Source organism: Crocodylus siamensis, chromosome 3 (genome assembly GCF_052110815.1).
Source record: "Crocodylus siamensis isolate JL-2025a chromosome 3, ASM5211081v1, whole genome shotgun sequence".
In the NCBI taxonomy this organism is placed as follows: domain Eukaryota; kingdom Metazoa; phylum Chordata; order Crocodylia; family Crocodylidae; genus Crocodylus; species Crocodylus siamensis.
Window position 1 is genome coordinate 260,792,077 of NC_143397.1, and position 19,466 is coordinate 260,811,542.

General features: G+C 55.2%; 1 protein-coding gene across 16 annotated transcripts in view; it reads left to right on the forward strand.

Annotated features, from left to right (window-relative positions):
- The window catches only part of SCRIB (scribble planar cell polarity protein), a 133,818-nt gene that overhangs the window by 65,124 nt on the left and 49,228 nt on the right, over positions 1–19,466 (forward strand). For all 16 annotated transcript variants that reach the window (XM_090040970.1, XM_090040961.1, XM_090040964.1 and 13 more), the window contains 8 exons: positions 1,641–1,730; positions 2,167–2,244; positions 3,460–3,774; positions 4,173–4,253; positions 8,639–8,896; positions 9,147–9,257; positions 17,424–17,600; positions 18,573–18,689. In XM_090040970.1, the coding sequence (XP_089897096.1) occupies positions 1,641–1,730; positions 2,167–2,244; positions 3,460–3,774; positions 4,173–4,253; positions 8,639–8,896; positions 9,147–9,257; positions 17,424–17,600; positions 18,573–18,689 (1,227 nt within the window). The remainder of the gene's footprint in view (positions 1–1,640; positions 1,731–2,166; positions 2,245–3,459; positions 3,775–4,172; positions 4,254–8,638; positions 8,897–9,146; positions 9,258–17,423; positions 17,601–18,572; positions 18,690–19,466) is intronic.

Genomic DNA, 19,466 nt, shown 5'->3' on the forward strand with positions numbered 1-19,466 from the left:
TCTTCTGATCACCATTTCTGGCGCTGTTATATTAAAGCAATCTCTAGCTGTGTCCATATCCAGCCTGTGTGGCCAGTAGTAGCCTTGTGGTACTATGCTTGCACTCCTCCCTGAGGTGATTTTGCCCCAGCCAAGGTGACTTTATCCCTGCTACTTCTTAGGTGTTTGCAGCTCACGGCCTCGGTGAAGCATAGTGCCTCCCTCTTCCTGCTGCCCCCTTCAGTCGTACCTCAGTCTTGCCTGAGCAGTGTGCACGCTTCAGTCCCGAGGTTCAGTCTGGGGCCCTAGTCCTTGCACCCTAGGCATGTGTTTTCCATTATCTGCCTCTCCCAGGATTCCCAGGCCTTGCACGTGGACTTCCGTGTCACAGCACCCCTACCTGCAGGGCCTGCCTGCAGCCGTGCCATGGGCAGGATCCAGGAGGAATCCTGGAATCCAGAGCGGGGCCCTCCAGCGCTTGCATCTAGTCCAAGACCCTCCTTGAGACAGGATCTTCCCTGTGTAAACCCTTATCTAACCTAGTCCTAAAATGATACAACAGCCCTGTTGTGCAGCTATAACAAGCGTTGCTCTGAGACACCAAGAACCCCTGAACCTGCCCTTGTGAAGCAGGGGCGGTACATGGGCTGGTGGGGCCAGGAGGTGGCCCAGCTCTGCTACAGTGCTGAGCTTCCCTGTAGCAGGCCCTAGCAGGACATGGCTCACCACAGGCTGTTGCTTTGGGCTCCTTGAGGGACAAGGCATGGCTGTATCAGTGGGGAGGGGGCTCTGGGAGTCAGACACCTCTGCAGCAGCCCCTCTGCTCAGGGGTGGCTTTGGAGAACCTCTTTCCCTCCCCCACTTGTTCCCTGCCAGCCCCTTATCCCTGCAGGGGCCCATGCTCCTCCATCACTCGCCTTGCCCAGCTCCCAGGTCCTGAGACACCCCCCCAAGAGAATCATCTCCTCCTGCCCCCGAGGTGGGACTGCACAAGCTGCGCACGCCACAGCAGACGCTTCCACTGGTGTCGGGTTGGGGCAATTCCCACTTGGGCCCGGACACAGACACGGGAGCAGGACATTGGCAGAGCACAAGGAGAGAGGCTGTGTGTCCAAGAAGAGGGAAGAGGAGGCAGCTGCCCGGTCCCCACAGCAGCCTCAGGGCACAACAGAGGGGTGGGCAAGGCCTCCCGCTGCATAGGTGGGAGCTGGGGGCAGGCTGGGCCCCTGCCCTGGGCAATGATGGTGCATGGCATTGCCTGCTGAGCAGGACTGGCATCTCACAGTGCAGGTGCAGACCTGGACCCAAGCAGAGCTGTGACACTGGGGATGGCCCGGGCACCACCAGGGCTACTTCTGTGCCCCTGCCCTGCCCTGCCCTCTTTGGCTCAGTCCTTCCCTTCATGCCTCCCCACTCACTTTGGTGATGGCAGCCTGTCTGCCTTGCCTGTTGCTGCTGGAGGTAAAGATGGGGGCAGGAGCTATGATGAGGCCTCCTCCACCCCTTCCTTTACGCTAGCACGTGAGCGGATGCGTGTGCACTCTGGCAGGGAGCGCTCTGGTGTGCCCTTACACATGTGCCCTCCATCCCTGTGCCCCCGGCTGTTTCTGCCAGGCCCGTCATCCGCGTTCACCTATAACCTGCTCCTGTTCTGCTTCCAGCTGACGCTGACCATCATGCGGCAGACGGGGGGGCTGGGCATCAGCATCGCGGGGGGCAAGGGCTCCACCCCCTACAAGGGCGACGACGAGGTAAGGGCTGGCGAGGGCCTGCCCATGTGGGGAGAAGCCCTGTCGTGGCAGCGCCTGGTTCCTGAGGGTGCTTGGCCTGTTCTGTGGCTGGGCTGGGTGCAGGGAAAGCAGGCCAAACCCTGGACCCTCAGGTGGGGGCAGGCAGGGCTGGCCCAAGGGGAATGTGTTGCCTCCGGACAGTGGGTTCTGATGTCAAGCTTGGGCCCAAAACAGGGATGAGAACAGCACCATTGCCCTCCCCATCACATCTTCCCTGGGGGAGCTGGGAACCCCAGGGTGGGCTGTTCTAGGTTCCCTGCAAGGATGGCCCCAGCAGGTCAGTGCTGTGGGACTTCCCCCCCCCCCCACCCCAACCTGCTACCTCAGCCTGGGGGGGCGGGGGGGGAGGGAGCAGGGGTCCAGCTCTCCACTTGCTGACATGCTGCCTTGCTTCCAGGGCATCTTCATCTCCCGCGTGTCAGAGGAGGGTCCTGCAGCCCGGGCTGGAGTGCGCGTTGGGGACAAGCTCCTGGAGGTATGTGCTCAGCTACCATGAAAGGGCTGGTCCAGCACAGGGTGCCTGGATGGGACCACAGCAAAGAAGGAGCCAGGGGTCTGGCCTCAGACCAGCTGTCTGTGCTGTGTCTGCCATGCGGCTCAGCTCAGTTTTGTAGAGTGTGGGCCAAAGGGGCCTTCAAATCTCATCTGAAATCCTACATCTCCCTGGCTGGCACGTTCCAGTCATCTGTGTTGAGCCCAGCCCATGCTTTGCTGGTGCATCTGCCAGACGGGACTCCTAGGCTTTGCACTGCATGGCGCAAGGGCTGAGGGCTCCCCAGACTATTTGCACTAATGCTGCTTTGCTTTCGTGCAGCGCTCCCTCTGTCGTGCGTCTCTGAGACCACTGCAGAGGTCACATGCTCAAGGAGCCTGGCTGCACTGCCGAGCCCGGGCGCATGCCTTTGGCCACCATTGCGGCTGGTGGGGGCATTGCGGCTTTGCCATGGCAGTGGCCTCAGTTCTGTGCCCAGCTCTGCTGTCAGCCACCTCATGCAACCTCCTGCCTGTGGGTGTTGCTGGAGAGCACTGCCTGCCTGATCGCCGGGGTAGCCATGCTCTGTAATAAAGGCTGCTATGGGGAGGAAAGCATTTACAGGCCACTGGAAGAGGGTGCTGGCCTGAACTCCTGGGCCCTAGTGCAGCACACCCATCCCTGGTCTAGAGAATAGTTTGGTGTAAAAGGCAGCAGGAGGCAGCTCCTGCGGGTCCCTTGATCTGAGGCTGCCCTTCCTCCTCCCCCCACACCAGCTCCAGGCCCCTCAACCCAGCAGCATCCATCTCTGAACCAGAAACAGGAGGCTGCTGCCAGTCCTCACAGTGGAGAGCAAGGGCCCTGGCTCCCAAAGCAGCCTGCGCAAGGGCAGGGGGTTCGGTGGGGAGAGGGGAAGCAGGCAATGCTCCCTGGGGCTGTGCTGGGTGTCTGGCTTTCCCCAAGGGAAATAGGCAGTGCAGCCTGCCGGGGCAGGCTGTGTCGGGGGCCTGCTGGGGACTACCTGCAGGGCCAGACAGTTCTTGTGGAGGGAGCGTTCACTGCAGGGCTGGGCATCCCTGCATGATGGGGGCTGGGAGGTTGCTGTGGCCTAGCAAGGTGAGTCTCCTTGGGGCTGGGCTGCTGGCAGGGTGAGGGGCTCTGTGGAGCTGTGTGTGCACGGGGGTCATCATCATCCCACACTGCCCTTGCTCCTCCCAGGTGAACGGCGTGGTCCTGCACTGCGCTGAGCACCACGTGGCAGTGGAGGCGCTGCGTGGCTCTGGCAGCTCGGTCTCTATGACAGTGCTGCGGGAGCGGATGGTGGAGCCTGAGAACGCCATCACGGTGACACCGTTGCGCCCCGAGGACGACTACAGCCCACGAGAGCGGCGGGGCGGCCTGCGCTTCCCGGACCGGCCTGAGGGCATGCCATCTGCCGAGCGGTGCTCCACCTGCCTTGTGCGCAACGAGAAGGGGCTGGGCTTCAGCATTGCTGGCGGCAAGGGCTCCACGCCCTACCGGGTCGGGGACATGGTGAGTTGGCCAGGCCTGGGGCTTCGTATCTAGGGGCAGGGTTTGGCCCCAGTGTCTCCATGTGGGGGAGGCTTGGCCCATGCCTGGCCCAGCCGCTCCTGTGGGGGTGGGGCTCACAGCAGCTGCCAGCGACATATAATCCCGGCTCCCTGCCAGCTGGGCGCTGCATCTCCTGGGCTCTTGGCTGCGTCAGGGCTTTTCTGCTGCTGGAGGCTCTGCATGGGGCTGGGGACACAGGAGCTGCAGGCTGGACTGGGAGCGAGTGTGGGACAGTGAGAAGGAGTGTGGTTAGGAAGGGCAGGGGCTCTGTCAGTAAGCCAGGCAGCAGCAGGAGGTGGTTGGGGAGCAGGAGCTGCCGTGAGGGGTTGGGGCCTACACTGACCCCTGCGGCATTTCAGGGGATCTTCATCTCACGGATTGCAGAGGGTGGCGCAGCCCACCGGGACGGGACCCTACGCGTGGGAGACCGTGTCATCTCGGTGAGTGCATGATGCCTTGGAGCAGCCATGGGAACATGGGGCAGCACTGCAGACATCGGGGTCTGTCAGCTGCTGTCTCTGCTCCCTGCCTGCCTGCCCACCTGTGGGGACATCTCCCTGCTGCTGACTGAGCAAGAGGGTCCTTCTCCCAGCACCCAGGTCTGCGGGAGGGCGGTGACTCCTGCTTGCGTTGCCCCGGCCCATTGCCACCTGTCCTGGCACTTGGTGGGGTGACGCCTCCCCTTCCCAGCACAGGTTTCCGGTGCACCCTTGCCACCAGCCCTGGTAGCGCTGGAGGGGTCAGAGCACCATGGTGCTGTACTAAGCAGGTCTGACATCCCCCGGGGAGTGCAGCACACAGCAGAACTGGGCTTTGCCCTATAAGCCTTCTACTTCCCTGTGCAGGGGCAGCTGTTCCCCCCGGGGAGCCAGGCCCTGGGGTTGTACGGGCTGGGGGTTGAAGGTACCACAGCCTGTGGGGCTGGGGGGCACTTGGGCTGTGCTTTCTTCTGATCTCTGACTCGCTTTGGCTCTGGTTCTTTCTGCTGCTTGTGCCAGTGCCATGGATCCCACCACTGCCTCTAACTCTTGGAGTCTCTGCTATCCTGTCACCCCTCCCTGCCTCAGGAGAGTCCATGGGGCCTCCCCCAGACTCGCATGCTGCCTCTAGCGATCGGACCCTCCTGTGCCCTCGTGCTGGTGGTGGGTTTCTAGCCAGCTACTGCCGTAAGAGCACATGTTACTACGGTGCTGGCGTGGTAAGCACTGCTACCGCCTCGTCAGTGCTGGCTTCTGTCTGGTCTACCCTGGGCTAGGGCTGCGCTGTATACCCTTCTCGCAAAACTGCCAAGCTCCAGGCTGGCCCCAACGCCCCTTCCTCGCCTGGGGCCCTGGCTGGCCCAGCTTCTCCCTCAAAATACAGCTGGAGCCTTATGCGGCTCCTCTGACTCATCTCCAGGGCTCGGAAGTACAGGCCTCTCAGTGAGAAACTTCCTAGGAGATGTGGGCTTGGTTCCCCAGTGGGTGGTTAGAGCCCCCTTGTGCTGTCCCTTGTCCTGTCTTGGGGCTCATAGAGATGGCGGGAAGTGCTGGATCTCGGTGCAGGCACAGGTCCCATTGGTAGCCATCCAGCTCACCGCAGCATCATGACTAGTGTGGTGCTGTGACCTGAATAGAGGAAACAATCTCTTCCTTCATTATCGCAGTTCCCCGTCAGTATCAGGGGGTCCATAGTGCCAGGTTGCACACACCCCTCTAATCTAGCGGGTGGCCAGTGTAAAGGAGCACAGGGTCGATGCCCAGGTGGGAGTCTACTTTCCTCCCATCCGGCAGCATCTCCCAGCCTGGGCACTGTGCAGAGCTCCCTACCCTGTTGCACAGTGCTTCTCAGGCCTCCCAACAGCCAGCAAGTGCCACCACCCTGTATCTCATACTCCTGAAGTCACAGCAGTCTCCATAGCTAATGGGACATCCCTTCTTGGGAACAGCCGGGTGTCCTGCCCCTGCTAGGTGACTCCTGCTTCACAGGAGGTCTTGGCAACTCTGTTGATGGAGCCACTGAGTAGCCAAGGGCCAGTGCCCTGGGGTCTGCTAGAGCAGGGGCTGCCATGAGCCATGTGCCCTGAGCCTTGCTGGTTCTCCCCCATGTGCTCAGATGCTCAGGTAGACCCCAGCGCCTTGGCAGGAGCCTTCATGGGAAGCTGGCGCTGCCCAGGGTCCCAGCCAGGCAGCACCTGTCACTTGTATCCCTATGGAGAGGGGGCCCTAGTGACAGGCCAAGTCTTCAATGTTCTTGGGGGCTGGAGGGAAGCTGTAGTGGGAGGTGCTGGGCTGAGGACAGGGGTTTCACAGTCAGGCCTTGGCTCCTGCCTTTCCCGGGGCTGGCACTTTTATGTGGTAGGAAATACAGCGCATCTTCCTCCTCATCCCTGTGCTCAAAGCTGCCTCTGCACTGCCTGTTGCGGGAGGACTGGGGGCTTTGAGCAGGTGGATCGGGGCCCAGCCCAGACCTTTTTCCAGACTTAACACCCCAAAAGACTTGCCTTGACTGGCTACTAACTCTCCAGCCCTCACTTGTGTCCTGACCAGTCTCTTTCCTTTGTTGTGAATAACTCCTGGCCCGCAGGCATGCATTGCGTGGTCACCCCAGCCCTGCTGGTGCAGTGGGAAGGGCAGGGGCAGAGGGGTGTGTAGCTTGGGATGGCAGAGAAGCTGCCGGGGGCAGATGGCAGTCAGCCTGTTGTGCAACCTGGGGGCAGTGAGCTGGGGGAACGGAGGGCAGGTATGGCTCAGTCGGTGCCGATGGTGTGAGGGCTGTGAGCAGCCAGGGCCCTTCTCCTTACGTGTCCCAGTGACCGGGAAGCATATGCAGCACTGTTCCCCTCTGGCTCCCCCGGGCACTGGACAGGCCCAGGCGCGCCAAAGCTGAGTGTGAGGTTTCAGGTGCCAACTGTTGCTCTGTGGGCTGAAGAAGTGGCTGGGGGGTGGGGGACTGGAGCATCCAGCTGGGTCCTGGCAAGGAATGGGGCTTGGCTCGCAGAGGGCAGCTCACAGGCCCCAGACACAGCCCAGGCCGGCTCTGCTGCTGCCACGGGTGAGCCTGGTGGAGCATGTGAGGCCTTGGCTCCCAGAGGCAGGGCCTCAGGGCACCGGTGTCCTTTCTGCCCACTCTTGGGCCCCTCCTGCATGCAGGGGGCAGGGGGGCGCACGCCCACACGTGGAAGGTCTTTGCCCAGCAGACCCCCCTTGGGGACTGCTCTCTGTGAGGGCTTAGGGAGTCTCCTGCTCTCTGTGGTGGCAGTGGAGGGGGGAGCATGGGGACAGGAGAGACTAGCACCCTTTGCACTCCTCTTGGAGGAAATTTGGGTCCGAGGGAGGCAGTGATGGGGCAGGAGCCTGCTGTGTAGCCCCCAGAATCTCCTGCTGGCACCGTCTGGGGAGCTGGGAGCAGCAGGGCACCGTCCTACTGAGGGGCTGCTCCAGCACCTCCCTGCTCTGAGGGTAGGAGCCACCTCTTATTTTCAGCCCAAATTCATTCAGGGCCAGTCCACGCCCTTCAGCTCTTGCCCACGTTGTTGTTTAGCTGCACCAGCCCCTTTCCCACCCCAGCGTTCACCGCTGCTGTACCTGTAGGCAGCGCTCAGCCCCCACGCTGCCAGGCCAGGCAAGCCCAGCTCTGCTGCCCTCCTCTCGTCAAATGTCTCTTCATGCTTCCTTGTCCTGCAAGCCCTTCTCTGCATGTCTTCCCATTTGAGTTCATTTACCTAGGACACCCAAGCATCGGTGGGGCATCACTGGGGACCAGGGCACAGCTCTGGGCACCTACGGGTTTAGCTATTCCCACCTCATGGGATGCCCTGAGCCGCTTTGTTCCAACAGCCCACGAGTTTCTGGGTTCCTGGGAGAAGCTCAGATGCAGAGCCCAGGGGTGCGATAGAAAGGTGGGACCAGAAGTCCTGTGGGGCTGTGAAGTCCAGGCCATGTTCACAGGCAGCCATTTACCCGAGGGTTCGCCAAAATTCCCACTTCACTTCAAATTCCTGTGCAATTATGAAGCAGAGAACCTGAAACAGCAGGGCCTGCCGTCAGCACAGCTGGGGCAAAGTCGTGCTTTTGAGCCATCCCACGGGGTGAAGGGAGGCATCCAGTGAGGACTGACCTCTTGCCATGGCTGGGAGCTGCAGAAGCTCAGCCCTGCTGGGCCTGGCATGTTTGGTCTATCCCTGGGAGATGCCTGGGTGAAGCCAGCCGGCACTTTGGAGCTCATAGCACAGGACAGTGCTGCCTGAGGCCTTGCATAACTTCTCTGGCCCAAGGAGCAATCTTGTTCTTTCTGGATGGGGCAGTCTCCGCCCGCCCACCCGGCAGAGCCAGCCTCTCCCTGGCCTTCCCACACTGAGGTTTCCCAGGACCCCATTCCCATTACGTTGCCTGTGGGCTGCCTGCCGGTGACCCCTGGGGACAGCAGGGCAGGAGGCACGGCCGTGGGGTAGGCAGCTCATGGGTGGTTGATAGGCAGGGCCTGAGTTGTGGTGATGGCAGGGGCAATTTAGGAGGCTGAGGCTCAGGGCTGAGGCGCTGCCCTTTCCTGCTGTGCGGCAGGGCCACTGGCAGTGCTCAGGCTCTGAAATGGGCAGGAAAGTGAGTGAGGGGGAGGTGGGCATGACTGGGGGCTAGCGGAGGAGCCGGAGCCAAGGGGGACTCCAGTGGCTGCCCTGGACTGCAGCTGAGGAAGGCATGTAGAGGTTGGGCTTGGGGCAGTGCCGGCTCAGGACGGTGGGAGGGGTCCTGGCAGGCTGGCTCCTGCATGGTGCTCAGCTGGCCGGGCTGGGCCGGGCGGGCGTGCTGGGGCTCTGTGCTGATGCTGGGTTTGCGGGTCATTCTAGATCAATGGGGTAGACATGACAGAAGCCAGGCATGATCAGGCAGTAGCGCTGCTTACTGCATCCTCCCCCACCATCGTGCTGCTGGTAGAGCGAGAGGGTGCCGAGCAGCTCAGCGAGGGAGACTCGCCCATGGTGCCACGGGTGCGTGCCCACTCCCCACCCCCACCACCCAGCCAGGGGGACAGCCCCCCCGAGGAGACGCCTTCGCTGCCGAGGAACCACCTGCCTAAGGGCCTGGAGGACCAGTACCCCATCGAGGTGAGCCTGGCTGCCGGGCTGCAGAGCGGCCCATCTCCCGGGCGGGTGGAGACCCTGGGTGGTGTTACTCAGGGGCAGGATGCTCCTCCAAGAGCCAGCTGTGTCATCGGGGTTCAGGGAGGCAGCAGGGTCTCCCTGCTGCCTGTGCGCTCGTCCCCAAGGAGGCTCCCAGGCTCCGCATTTTCTGGTCTGGTCTGGTCTGGCTCGGTGGCTCTCAGCTCCTCCTGACTGTGCTGTTTGCTCCCGGCAGGAGGTCCACCTGGTCAAGGCAGGAGGCCCGCTGGGGCTCAGCATCGTTGGGGGCAGCGACCACTCCAGTCACCCATTTGGGATCCATGAACCAGGTGTCTTTATTTCAAAGGTAGAGGCCCCTATTGGCATACAGTGGTGGCATGTCTTTGGGGGGTGCAGGGCTGCGTGGGGTCCTTAGGGCAAGGAGGGTGGAGAGCATGTTCCCTTGGGCTAATCCTTGTGCCACAGAAGCACCTGCAGCCTGCATAAGGGCAGCTGTCACCGTAAGTGCCATCTGTAGCTGTTCTGTTTCATTTTCCTTCCTGTGGCTCTTCCACGTTCACTTCCTCCTTTCTTCCTTTTCCTCTTGTAGTGGGTGCATGCAGTGGTGGCATAGTTTTTCCTTTTGCAGACATGGCCTTGCCTATCTTTGACTTTTGCAGCCTAGGTCCTACAGTAGCTTTCTTCATAGTTTCATAGTTGGTCGGGTCAGAAGGGACCTGAGCAGATCATCAAGTCTGACCCCCTGCCATGGGCAGGAAAGGATGCTGGGGTCAAACGACCCCAGCCAGGTGATTATCTAGCCTGCTTTTGAAGACCCCTAGGTAGAAGTGAGCACCACTTCACTTGGAAGTTGTTTCCAGATCCTAGTCACCCTGACAGTGAAGTAGTGCCTCCTGATGTCTAGTCTGAATCTACTCTCCATCAACTTATGGTCATTGTTCCTTGTTACTCCCAGTAGTGCTCGGGGGAACAGGGACTCTCCCATTGCCTGCTGGTCTCCCTTGGCCAGTTTGTAGACAGCCACCAGATCCCCTCTCAGCCTTCACTTGTGGAGGCTGAACAGGTTCAGGTCCTGTCACCTCTCCTCGTAGAGCCTGCCCTGCTGCCCCCTGACCATGCGAGTGGCCTCCTCTGGACCCTCTCTGTGATGTCCACATCCCTCCTGAAGTGCGGCGCCCAGAACTGGACGCAGTACTCCAGCTGCGGCCTGATCAGTGCCACATAGAGGGGGAGGATCGCCTCCTTGGACCTGCTCGAGATGCATCTGTGGATGCAGGACAAGGTGCGGTTGGCCTTCCTAACCGCGTCCCCACACTGCCGGCCCATGTTCATCTTGGCATCAATGATGACTCCAAGATCCTTTTCTGCCTCTGCATTGACAAGAAGGGAGTTCCCCAGCCTGTAGGTATGGTGCTGGCTCTTCTTTCCCAGGTGCAGCACCCTGCACTTGGCAGTATTGAGTCCCATCTTATTCTCGTCTGCCCACGCCTGTAACCTGTCCAGATCCAATTGCAGCCTGTCCCTCCCTTCCGGCATGCCACGTCCCCCCACATCTTAGTGTCTTCTGTGAATGTGAACAAGGTGCTTTCCACCCCCTCGCCCAAGTCGCTGATGAAGATGTTGAACAGTGCGGGCCCGAGGACTGAACCCTGGGGGACCCCACTGCCCACATCCCTCCAGGTCGAAAATGAATCCTTCCTTAGCTCTTTCTTTGTAACTTTTTCAGACAGTCTTCACTGCCTTCCCCGCAGGTGGTTGGTCTGAATTATTTCTGACTCGTGCACAGCCTTTGACCTCCCCTTTCATCATTCCAGCTTGTAAAGCTAGACACTTTCCACCAGGCTGTTGCATGTTTGAACTTTTTGGCCTTCTGCAGTATCTGTTACATCTTCCCAATGTTTCAGGGATACAAGTCTGACTTACTTTACCAATTCTGATGTCTGTGCCATTCTTGCTTCTCTATTTGCTCTCATTGTACTGCCCAGATACGTAACATCTTTAACATCCTTTTCTTCAGTGTTGATAATGATTGCGTCTCTGCTTTCAGTGTTTAAACCCCTAAGACTCAGTTGTCTTTAAAGTGGATGTAAAGTCCAATCACTATGGCAGCTCCTACAAGCACCCTCATTTTCTCTTACATGTCATCCTTTGTCTGCTTCTTTCCCAGACCTGAAGATCAGCACTTTGTACCCAAAAGCTTGTCTAACATCTCTCCCAACTAAACAGTTGGTCCAATAAAAGATACCAGCAGGTATATTTCTTAGCCCATCATGGCTATAACAGCACTGCAACCCTACTGCAATCATGAGCCAAACTTTTTTGGAATTTTCCAAGTATCTGAAGTATTTCTGCAACATCTGCTTTTAGCATTTGAGGGGAAACTGTCTTTCCCAACTGCCTTCATGTAATTCAGAGATTCAGTAGCTGTCCATGCTTCTGTTGTAATTTCCACTAGAGATATATTCAGATCTTGATCAGTTTCTTGGATGTGTGCTGTTTCTGATGGATCCGATCTACCCAAGATGCTTTTGAAGTGTTCTTGCCACTTCATCTTGTTGCCGTATCTTTCAGCTGAGCATCATTGTTTAGAGAAATTTGGTCTCCTCAAAGTATTTTAGTGCTCTGGCAAACTCCTTACACGTTTGCTTTTCTGGTGACGTTCTCTGCTGGAGTCCTCAGCTTTTCAAAATACTGTCTTTTCTTGTTTCCAGTGCTGTTCTTTATTGTCTCTTCTTGATTTTTCCTAGCACTGTGTTTCTGTTCCTTTATCATTCAGTGTTAAATCTGCCTGCGTAGAACATTTGTGTGATGGTTGCATCTTTGAGCTTTGCTGAAACAAAGCATCTTGATTTTGATTCTCTAGGTTGCTTTCTACCACTTTAACTTAATTTTTCTTATCAAACATATCTGGTCACTACAACCATTTGTGTGTCACTTTGTTCTTACATCAAGATGTGATCTAGATGACTGTCTGTGGTGCTGTCTGGCGAAATCCACATCACTTTGTCTTCTCTACTGCTCACAGATGGTACCTCTGTGACAAACTTTTTGGCTTCACACACATCATGTAGCTGTTCTCCATTGTTCTTTCTTCTGCCAGTTCCACAATCCTGTCATGGCTTGTATTCTCATTTCCTGGTCTTCCATTCAAATAACCAGTGGGTGATAACAAGTTGATGCAGCAGTATTTCATTTATTGATGATTGCAGAGTCTGGTAGAAATCCTCTTTAGTGTCATCTTCTACCTCTTGGCAGCTGTATAACAAATGACAACAGATAATTTTGTGAGTTTCAAATTAAATCCAGTGTAAACCTCTCTCCTTCTAAATGGCTTCCAGTGTATTGAAGTCTTTATTTTATCATTTGCAGTTGTAGGAGCAAAGCTGTACGGGTTTGGGGCGTTTTTTTTGTTCCTGACTATATGAGGGAATTTCCACTTCTAACATCCATCCTTCCAGTTCCCACCCACCTGGTTTCAGTGATTCCCACTGATTTATAGTTTTGCACCTGTTCGTTGACTTGCACAAGTTTGACAGTTTGAAACACTGTTCTCACATTCCAGCAACCCAAGAGCAGTGTAAGTTCAGATGTCAAGAGATCCCTTTCAGAATAATGACTTCCAGGTGCCTTTGATCCCTGCTCACCTTTCTTCCATTATTCAGGCTGTCACTCCTGCCAGGCTGTGTTTGCTAGTTCTCTTATCTCAGGTCTGTAGCAGTTAGTGGTTTTACAAGGTGGGCTTTCTGGTCCTATGCTCAGCCCTTCTCCTTTATCCAGTCTGGCAAATTGAGATTTGCTTTATGCATGCGGTGTTGGAGAGGATGGGCATTTACATTTATTTCATAGATTTCATAGACATTAGGGCTGGAAGGGACCTCAGAAGATCGAGTCCAGCCCCCCGCCCAAAGGGCAGGAAGTCAGCTGGGGTCATAGGATCCCAGCAAGGTAAGCATCCAATTTACTCTTGAAGGTGTTCAATGTAGGTGCTTAACTACCTCCGATGGCAGGCGGTTCCAGACCTTGGGGGCTCGGACAGTAAAGAAATTCTTCCTTACGTCCAGCTGGAAATGGTCTTGCGGTAGTTTATAACAGTTCAACCTAGTCATCCCTTGGGGTGCTCTGGTGAACAAATGTTCCCCCAGATATTGGTGGTCACCCCTGATAAACTTATCGGTGGCCATCAGATCACCCCTAAGCCTGCACTTTTCCAGGCTAAAGAGCCCCATGGCTCTCAGCCTGTCATCGTAAGGTCTGTTTTCCTGACTTCTGATTGTATGCGTGGATCTTCTCTGGACTCTCTCAAGCTTCTCCACATCCTTTTTGAATTGTGGAGCCCAAAACTGGACACAGTACTCCAGCTGCGGCCTCACCAAGGCCGAGTACAAGGGGAGAATGACGTCCCGGGATCTGCTTGAGAAGCATCTATGGATGCAAGTCAGCGTTTTGCTCGCTTTACTAGCCCCAGCATCGCACTGCAGGCTCATGTTCATCTTGTGGTCAACCATGACCCCCAAGTCCCTTTCTTCCATAGTGCTAGCCAGTGTAGCACTGCCAAGCCTATAAGCATGCTGCAGGTTTTTCCTCTCAAGGTGGAGAACCTAGCATTTTTCAGTGTTAAACTCCATCAGGTTCTCATCTGCCCATTTCCAGAGCCTTTCAAGCTCTGCCTGGATCTCCCTCCTGTTCTCAGGTATGGATGCTTTACCCCAGAGTTTGGTGTCATCAGCGAGCTGGGCCAGTCCGCTTCTGACACCAATGTCTACATCATTAATTAAGATGTTAAATAGTATAGGCCCTAGGACAGAGCCTTGAGGGACGCCACTGGTCACAGTCAAGATATATGACATCAATCTCTTCTCCCTTGTCCAGGTGATAGGTCACCTGGTCGTAAAAGGAAATAAAATTGATCAAGCAAGACCTACCCACAGCAAACCCATGCTGGCTATCCCTTAGGATGTTGGCATTGGCCAGTCCATTAAGGATGGCCTCTTCAATAAACTTTTCTAAAATCTTCCCCGGGATAGAAGTCAGGCTGATGGGCCTATAGTTAGCCAGATCCTCTTTCCTCCCTTTCTTGAAGATAGGCACCACATTGGTCTTCTTCCAGTCTTCAGGCACTACACCAGAGCGCCAGGAGTTTTGAAAGACCCGTGCCAGGGGCTGGGCTATGATGCTCGCCAGCACCTTGAGTACCCTGGGGTGTAGATTGTCAGGGCTGGCTGACTTGAAGGTATCCAGCTTCTCAAGGTGTTCCTTCATGAGGTCGGCATTTATGCAGGGCAGGAGATCTCCCTCACCCAGACCTCCCTGTCCCGTGGTGAGCATGGGCATCCCATGGGACTGATGAAAAACCAATGCACAGTTCCCATTTAATAGGTTGGCTTTTTCCTGGCATTGGTTGTCAGTTGTCCCATCTGGTTCAGCAGGGGTCCAATGTTGCCCTTGCTTTTCCCCTGGCTCCCCACATATCTGAAAAAGAACTTTTATTGTCCTTGATGCTCAAAGCTAGTTGGAGTTCAGTTGCAGCCTTGGCTTTCCTGGTTTGCTCCATGCAGGACCGGACCAGTGCAGAATATTCCTCCTTGGAGGTGAATCCCAACCTCTATCCTTTGTAGGCCTTTCTTTTTAACCTCAGGAGGTCTGCTAGATCCCTGGAGAGGCAGGGGGGCTGCTGTGTATTTATAGTATTTAAGGCCAGAAAGAGCCATCAGATTATCCAGCTTGACCCTGTTTACATCACAGACCATTAAATGTCACTGACTCACCCTGTAATGAGCCCAGCAACTTGCAGGGAAGTAAAGCCTATCTTGTAGAAGGGCCTCAAGAAACAGAGAATCCACTTCTTCCCTTGGTAGGATGTTCCAGTGGTTAGTCACCCCCGCCCCCAATGAAGTGTTTCACTTGTTGTCAGTCTGAACTTTTTCCAGCCATTGGTTCTTGTCTGTCTTTTTCTGATAGAGAGATTCTGAAGTTCCCCAGAGAACCTTATCATTCTTCTGCACCATAATCAAGTTCTCTTCAGTCTTTTTGTTAAGCTAAACACACTTGGCTCTTTACTTCTCTCCCTATGAGACGTGGTCTCCAGTCCACAAGTCTTTTTTTTTCTTCTTGGCTTTTTCTGCATTATCCCCAATTTTTCTAAACTTTTTAAAATACATAATGGGAAGCAGTGTTCCAGTGTTGGTCTCATCAGTGCTTGCATAGAGAGCTGATACCTCCTCCCTGCTGGTACCCAAGGTTTGTAGAAATAGCTAGCACATTTTGTCACTTGGCAGTCGTGATCCCTCTTTGGAGTCCCTGCTGAGCCTGGTCTGGTTGGCCTTACTTGTTCCTCAGTGTGTAGCGCTGAATAAAAACACATTTGCTGAATATGCCCAGGCCACAGATCAGTCCAGCTTGCTTGATGTATCTGCTGTGTGCTAACCAGCATTTACCACTCTGCCAATCTTTGTGTGTCTGCAGACTGTCAGCAGAGACCGTGTATTTAGTACTGAATAATGTCAGGTCTAATATTGACCCCCCACAAAACCCCATTCAAAACACCCCCTACTGATGATGGTCTCCACGTGAACCAGTTGAAGAGCTGTCACTTAACCAAGTCTCCATTAATTTAACATGTGCTACATTAACAACGTGCAGCCACTGTTTCATCATAATATTGTGGGAATTATGTCAAGCCAAAGTCCATTGCGTCTCTGCTTTTACCTTCATCAGTCAAACTCTTCCAGCCCCCTAGTCCCTCAAGCCATGTTGGCTGGCATCAGTTATGCTCCTGACCTTTCGTTCTGTATTAATAGGACCCCATATCAGCTTGCCCATTATCTAACCCAGGACTGGTGCTGCGCCAGCAGGCATTCAGTTACCCGGGTTGTCCCACTTGCCCTTCTTTAATGATGATACAACATGTGCACTCGTCCAGGCTCCCGGAAGTCCTCCGATATTCTAAAGTTTATTAAAAATGGCCATCAGGCTGCCAGAGGTCTCTAGAGCCTACTTAAAGCTACCCAGGCCTCCTGGTTTTAAAATGTTCATCTGTTATGCATGCTGTCTGATATCATCGTCAGTTATTAATGGACTGGAAAGTATGTTGTCATCCTCACAAGATGCACCATCCTGCTTTTTTCCAATAGCCAAGTAGAGATAATTACAGAACCCTTCTGCCTTTTTCTGTGCTATTCTTAGCAATGTTATCATCTCCATCTGGTGATGGACATGTACCATGGCTAGGATCTACAGGCAACCCCCGCTTAATGCTATTTCGCTTAGCGCTATTTTGCTTATAATGCTCATTTTAAATTGATACTTGATTTCACTTAGCGCTCAGCGAGTTTCATACTTATAACGTCCACGGTCACCATCTTGAGTCATTAAAAACTATTGCAGTTGCCATCTTGGGTCATCAAATACTTTTGGTTTCACTTAACGTTCGTTTTGCTTAATGCTTGGTTTTTCAGGAAACAGTTAAGAAGCTAAGCGGAGGTATTTTGTTTCAAACATATAAAAATTCCTTCTCCCTGTTCTAACCTGTGCCAGCTCTGTGTCTTTCCCCATGTCTTTAGCTTCCCTTATCAACTGTCTACTCTTTAGAAGTTCCAGTGCATATTGATTGCTCTCTGTTTCATCCTTATTTGTTTGTTATAATTCCTTTTTTAGTTTCTAATTATTGTCTTCACTTTGCCATTGCACCACATGGGATTTTAGGCAGAATCATCTTCTTTCTTGGTTGCAGCCAGCCAGCTTCTTGTCTGGCATTAATGCACCTTTACGGGTCACAGTGTGTCCCAGATGGAGTTACCTCATGTTAGACATAGTGTCTTCTGTGTTGGAAGAGTTAAGACTGCCATTCAGGAAACTCCACGGGTGTTCCTCTGCCTGTTGCAGGAGACTTCTCAGACATACCCCCAGAACCGTGCAGGGGTCCTTCCCGTGCACTATAGGCAGGAATCACTCGTTCTGTCCCCTGGGTGATCGGTGGTTGGTAGCAGGTGCCTCTCCTGGACAGTCCCACCACACAGATCCATGTGGTTCAAAACCCTGCCCTTCCCACTTGCCGGGAAATTTAAGCAATTGCTGTCATCACTGCTGGAACATGCCCCCCATCCGCCAACCTCTTATTCCCTCTGTTCTTCCTAAATAGAAGTGGCAGCACTCCAGTCCTGTGCATTACTCTGTCAGGTATCATCACGTATCAGGGAGGATTTCTGGTTCCAGTGCCTGGATACCCAGGGAGTTCCCTTAAGCAGCTTCATCAGACACAGTGCAGGCCCTTGCACCAGCAGTCATGGGTGCAGCAGGTGGAGCCTCCCTGGGGGTCATGGAGGCATCTGGCAGTGTTGGGTGCCAGCTGAGGATGCAGTTGGGGGAGTCCATGGGGTTCACTAAGGAAGTGCTGCCCACTGGTTGGGCCAGGCTCTATGGAGTGGGTTTCACTACATCAGTTTCTCTGCCAGGAGGCAAATGTCTGCTCTCCTCCGAGGCCTTTTCCCACTGTAACCGCTGTGGCTCTCTGCAGGTCATTCCTCAGGGGCTAGCGTCTCGCAGTGGGCTGCGTGTTGGGGACAGGATCCTGGAGGTGAATGGCATTGACCTGCGGCACGCAACTCACCAGGAGGCCGTGAATGCTCTGCTCTCCAACAGCCAGGAGCTGACCATGCTAGTGAGGCGAGACCCTCCGCCCCCTGGCATGCAGGTAGGTACCGAGTGGGGAGGGCAGGGGGCAACACAGAGGAGAGGTCATGGATACCACTGTGGGCTATGCCAAGAGGGCTTGTACCAGCTGGGGATGGGGAAACCAGAGTAGGAGGATTCCCCCCTCCCCTCTGTATTCAGGTCATTTACTAGCATTAAAACTCCCAGCAGCTTACACAGCTCCTGCCCCTTTTTTGCTGAGGGAGGGGATTTCCAATAGAGACTCCTGCGACTCCTGCCTCCTGACTCCACAGGCAGATGGTTTCTCCTCCCTCTGAGTTCAGCTGGAACTCAGGCTTGGAGGTGCAGCCTGAATTTTCCCCTTCTTCCTCTTACTGCAGAAGTAGCCTCAGAAAAGAAGGGAATCCCAGTGAAGGCCGTCAGGGGTTCATCCTTGTGCCTGAGGGCTGGGCAGGTTTGCGTGAGTTAGACCTGTTGCTCAAAACAGAAATACAGGAAAGGGAGAAAAGGGCAAAGCCAAAGCAAATGCAGCTGATTAAGCCAAAGCAGGGGAAAGTTGCAGACCGGATCCCTTCCAGGCATGCTGTTCCTGGATGGCTGCCCTGCCCCTGCGGGAGTCTGGTAGCAGCAGCCCCAGCTCAATCCAGACCAGTGGTTCCCAGCCGTTAGCCTCAGGGAGCCCCTCATTAGACTCAGGGTAGCCCTAAGAAAATGTCAGCTTTTAGTTTTCACTCAGTTTTTGACTAGAGAAAAATAATAGCACAACTTTTCTGTTGAAAAGAACTCAGAAAGACCACAGCAGTTCAGGTGATCTTTAATCCCATGGCTTCCTGTTTGAAATCTCTGGGTTTGTCTTGTGAATCATATTTGCACACCTAGCACTGCTGGCATTGCACAGCACCCCGCAGGACCCCTGAAAGGGTGTCAAGGCACCCCAGGGTGGGTCATAGCTGTCCAGCTGAGAATCGCAGGTCTAAACCGACTTGGAAGCAGACACCGTTTGTGTCCACAGGAAATCTGCATTGAGAAGGCACCTGGGGAGAAGCTGGGCATCAGCATACGGGGGGGAGCAAAAGGTCATGCCGGGAACCCCTTCGATCCAACTGACGAGGGCATCTTCATTTCCAAGGTGCTGAATTGTCCACCCTCTATCTGCCTTCCCCCCAGGAAACATGCATGTGCATGCCTGTCCCCACCCTGGAGAGCTAGCACGTGGTAGGGGCATAGGAACATGCCCTCGCCTATGCCTCTTGCACGCGTCCCTGCCCGTGTTCTTCCAGTATGCACATGCTCCTTTCCTTCCCCCTGCAATGCACTCTGCACCTCCCCACCCCTGCCAGGCCATTGTCACATGCCTGCTTCCCCCATGAGCAGCCACCTGTGCACCCTTGGCAGGCAAGGAGACACACACACGTGCCCTTGGCCTTCCTCCTCCAGCAAGTCACAGGAGCGCTCCCCAGCAGCACATCTCATGTGTCTATGCTCTGCTTTCCAGTCCACTCAGCAAATCAAGGGCAGTTTCCTTCCTCTTCCTAGCAGGGGACAGCCAGGCTCTTCCCCCCCGCCATGCCCTCTCCCTGCGTGCTCGCTCCCTGTCCTGCCTGCCCCACAACAGGAACTCTCAGATGCTCGCCGTCCTTTCTGTACCCACCAAAGAGTCAGGCACGCATGTACGCTCAAGGCCTTCACCCCAGCAGCCAATGGCAGGGAAGCCTCCTCCCCTTCCGGGGGCCGCCAGCCCACATGTACAACACCTCCCTCTGTAAGAGTCCTGCTGCCCCTGGTCTCCCACACCCAGCGGTCTCATGCATGCTCTCCATCCTCATGACAAATCCCCTGCCAAAGTGAACCATCACGCTCCTCCCGCAGGTGCATGGACACTTGTGCACACAGTGTCCAGTCCCCC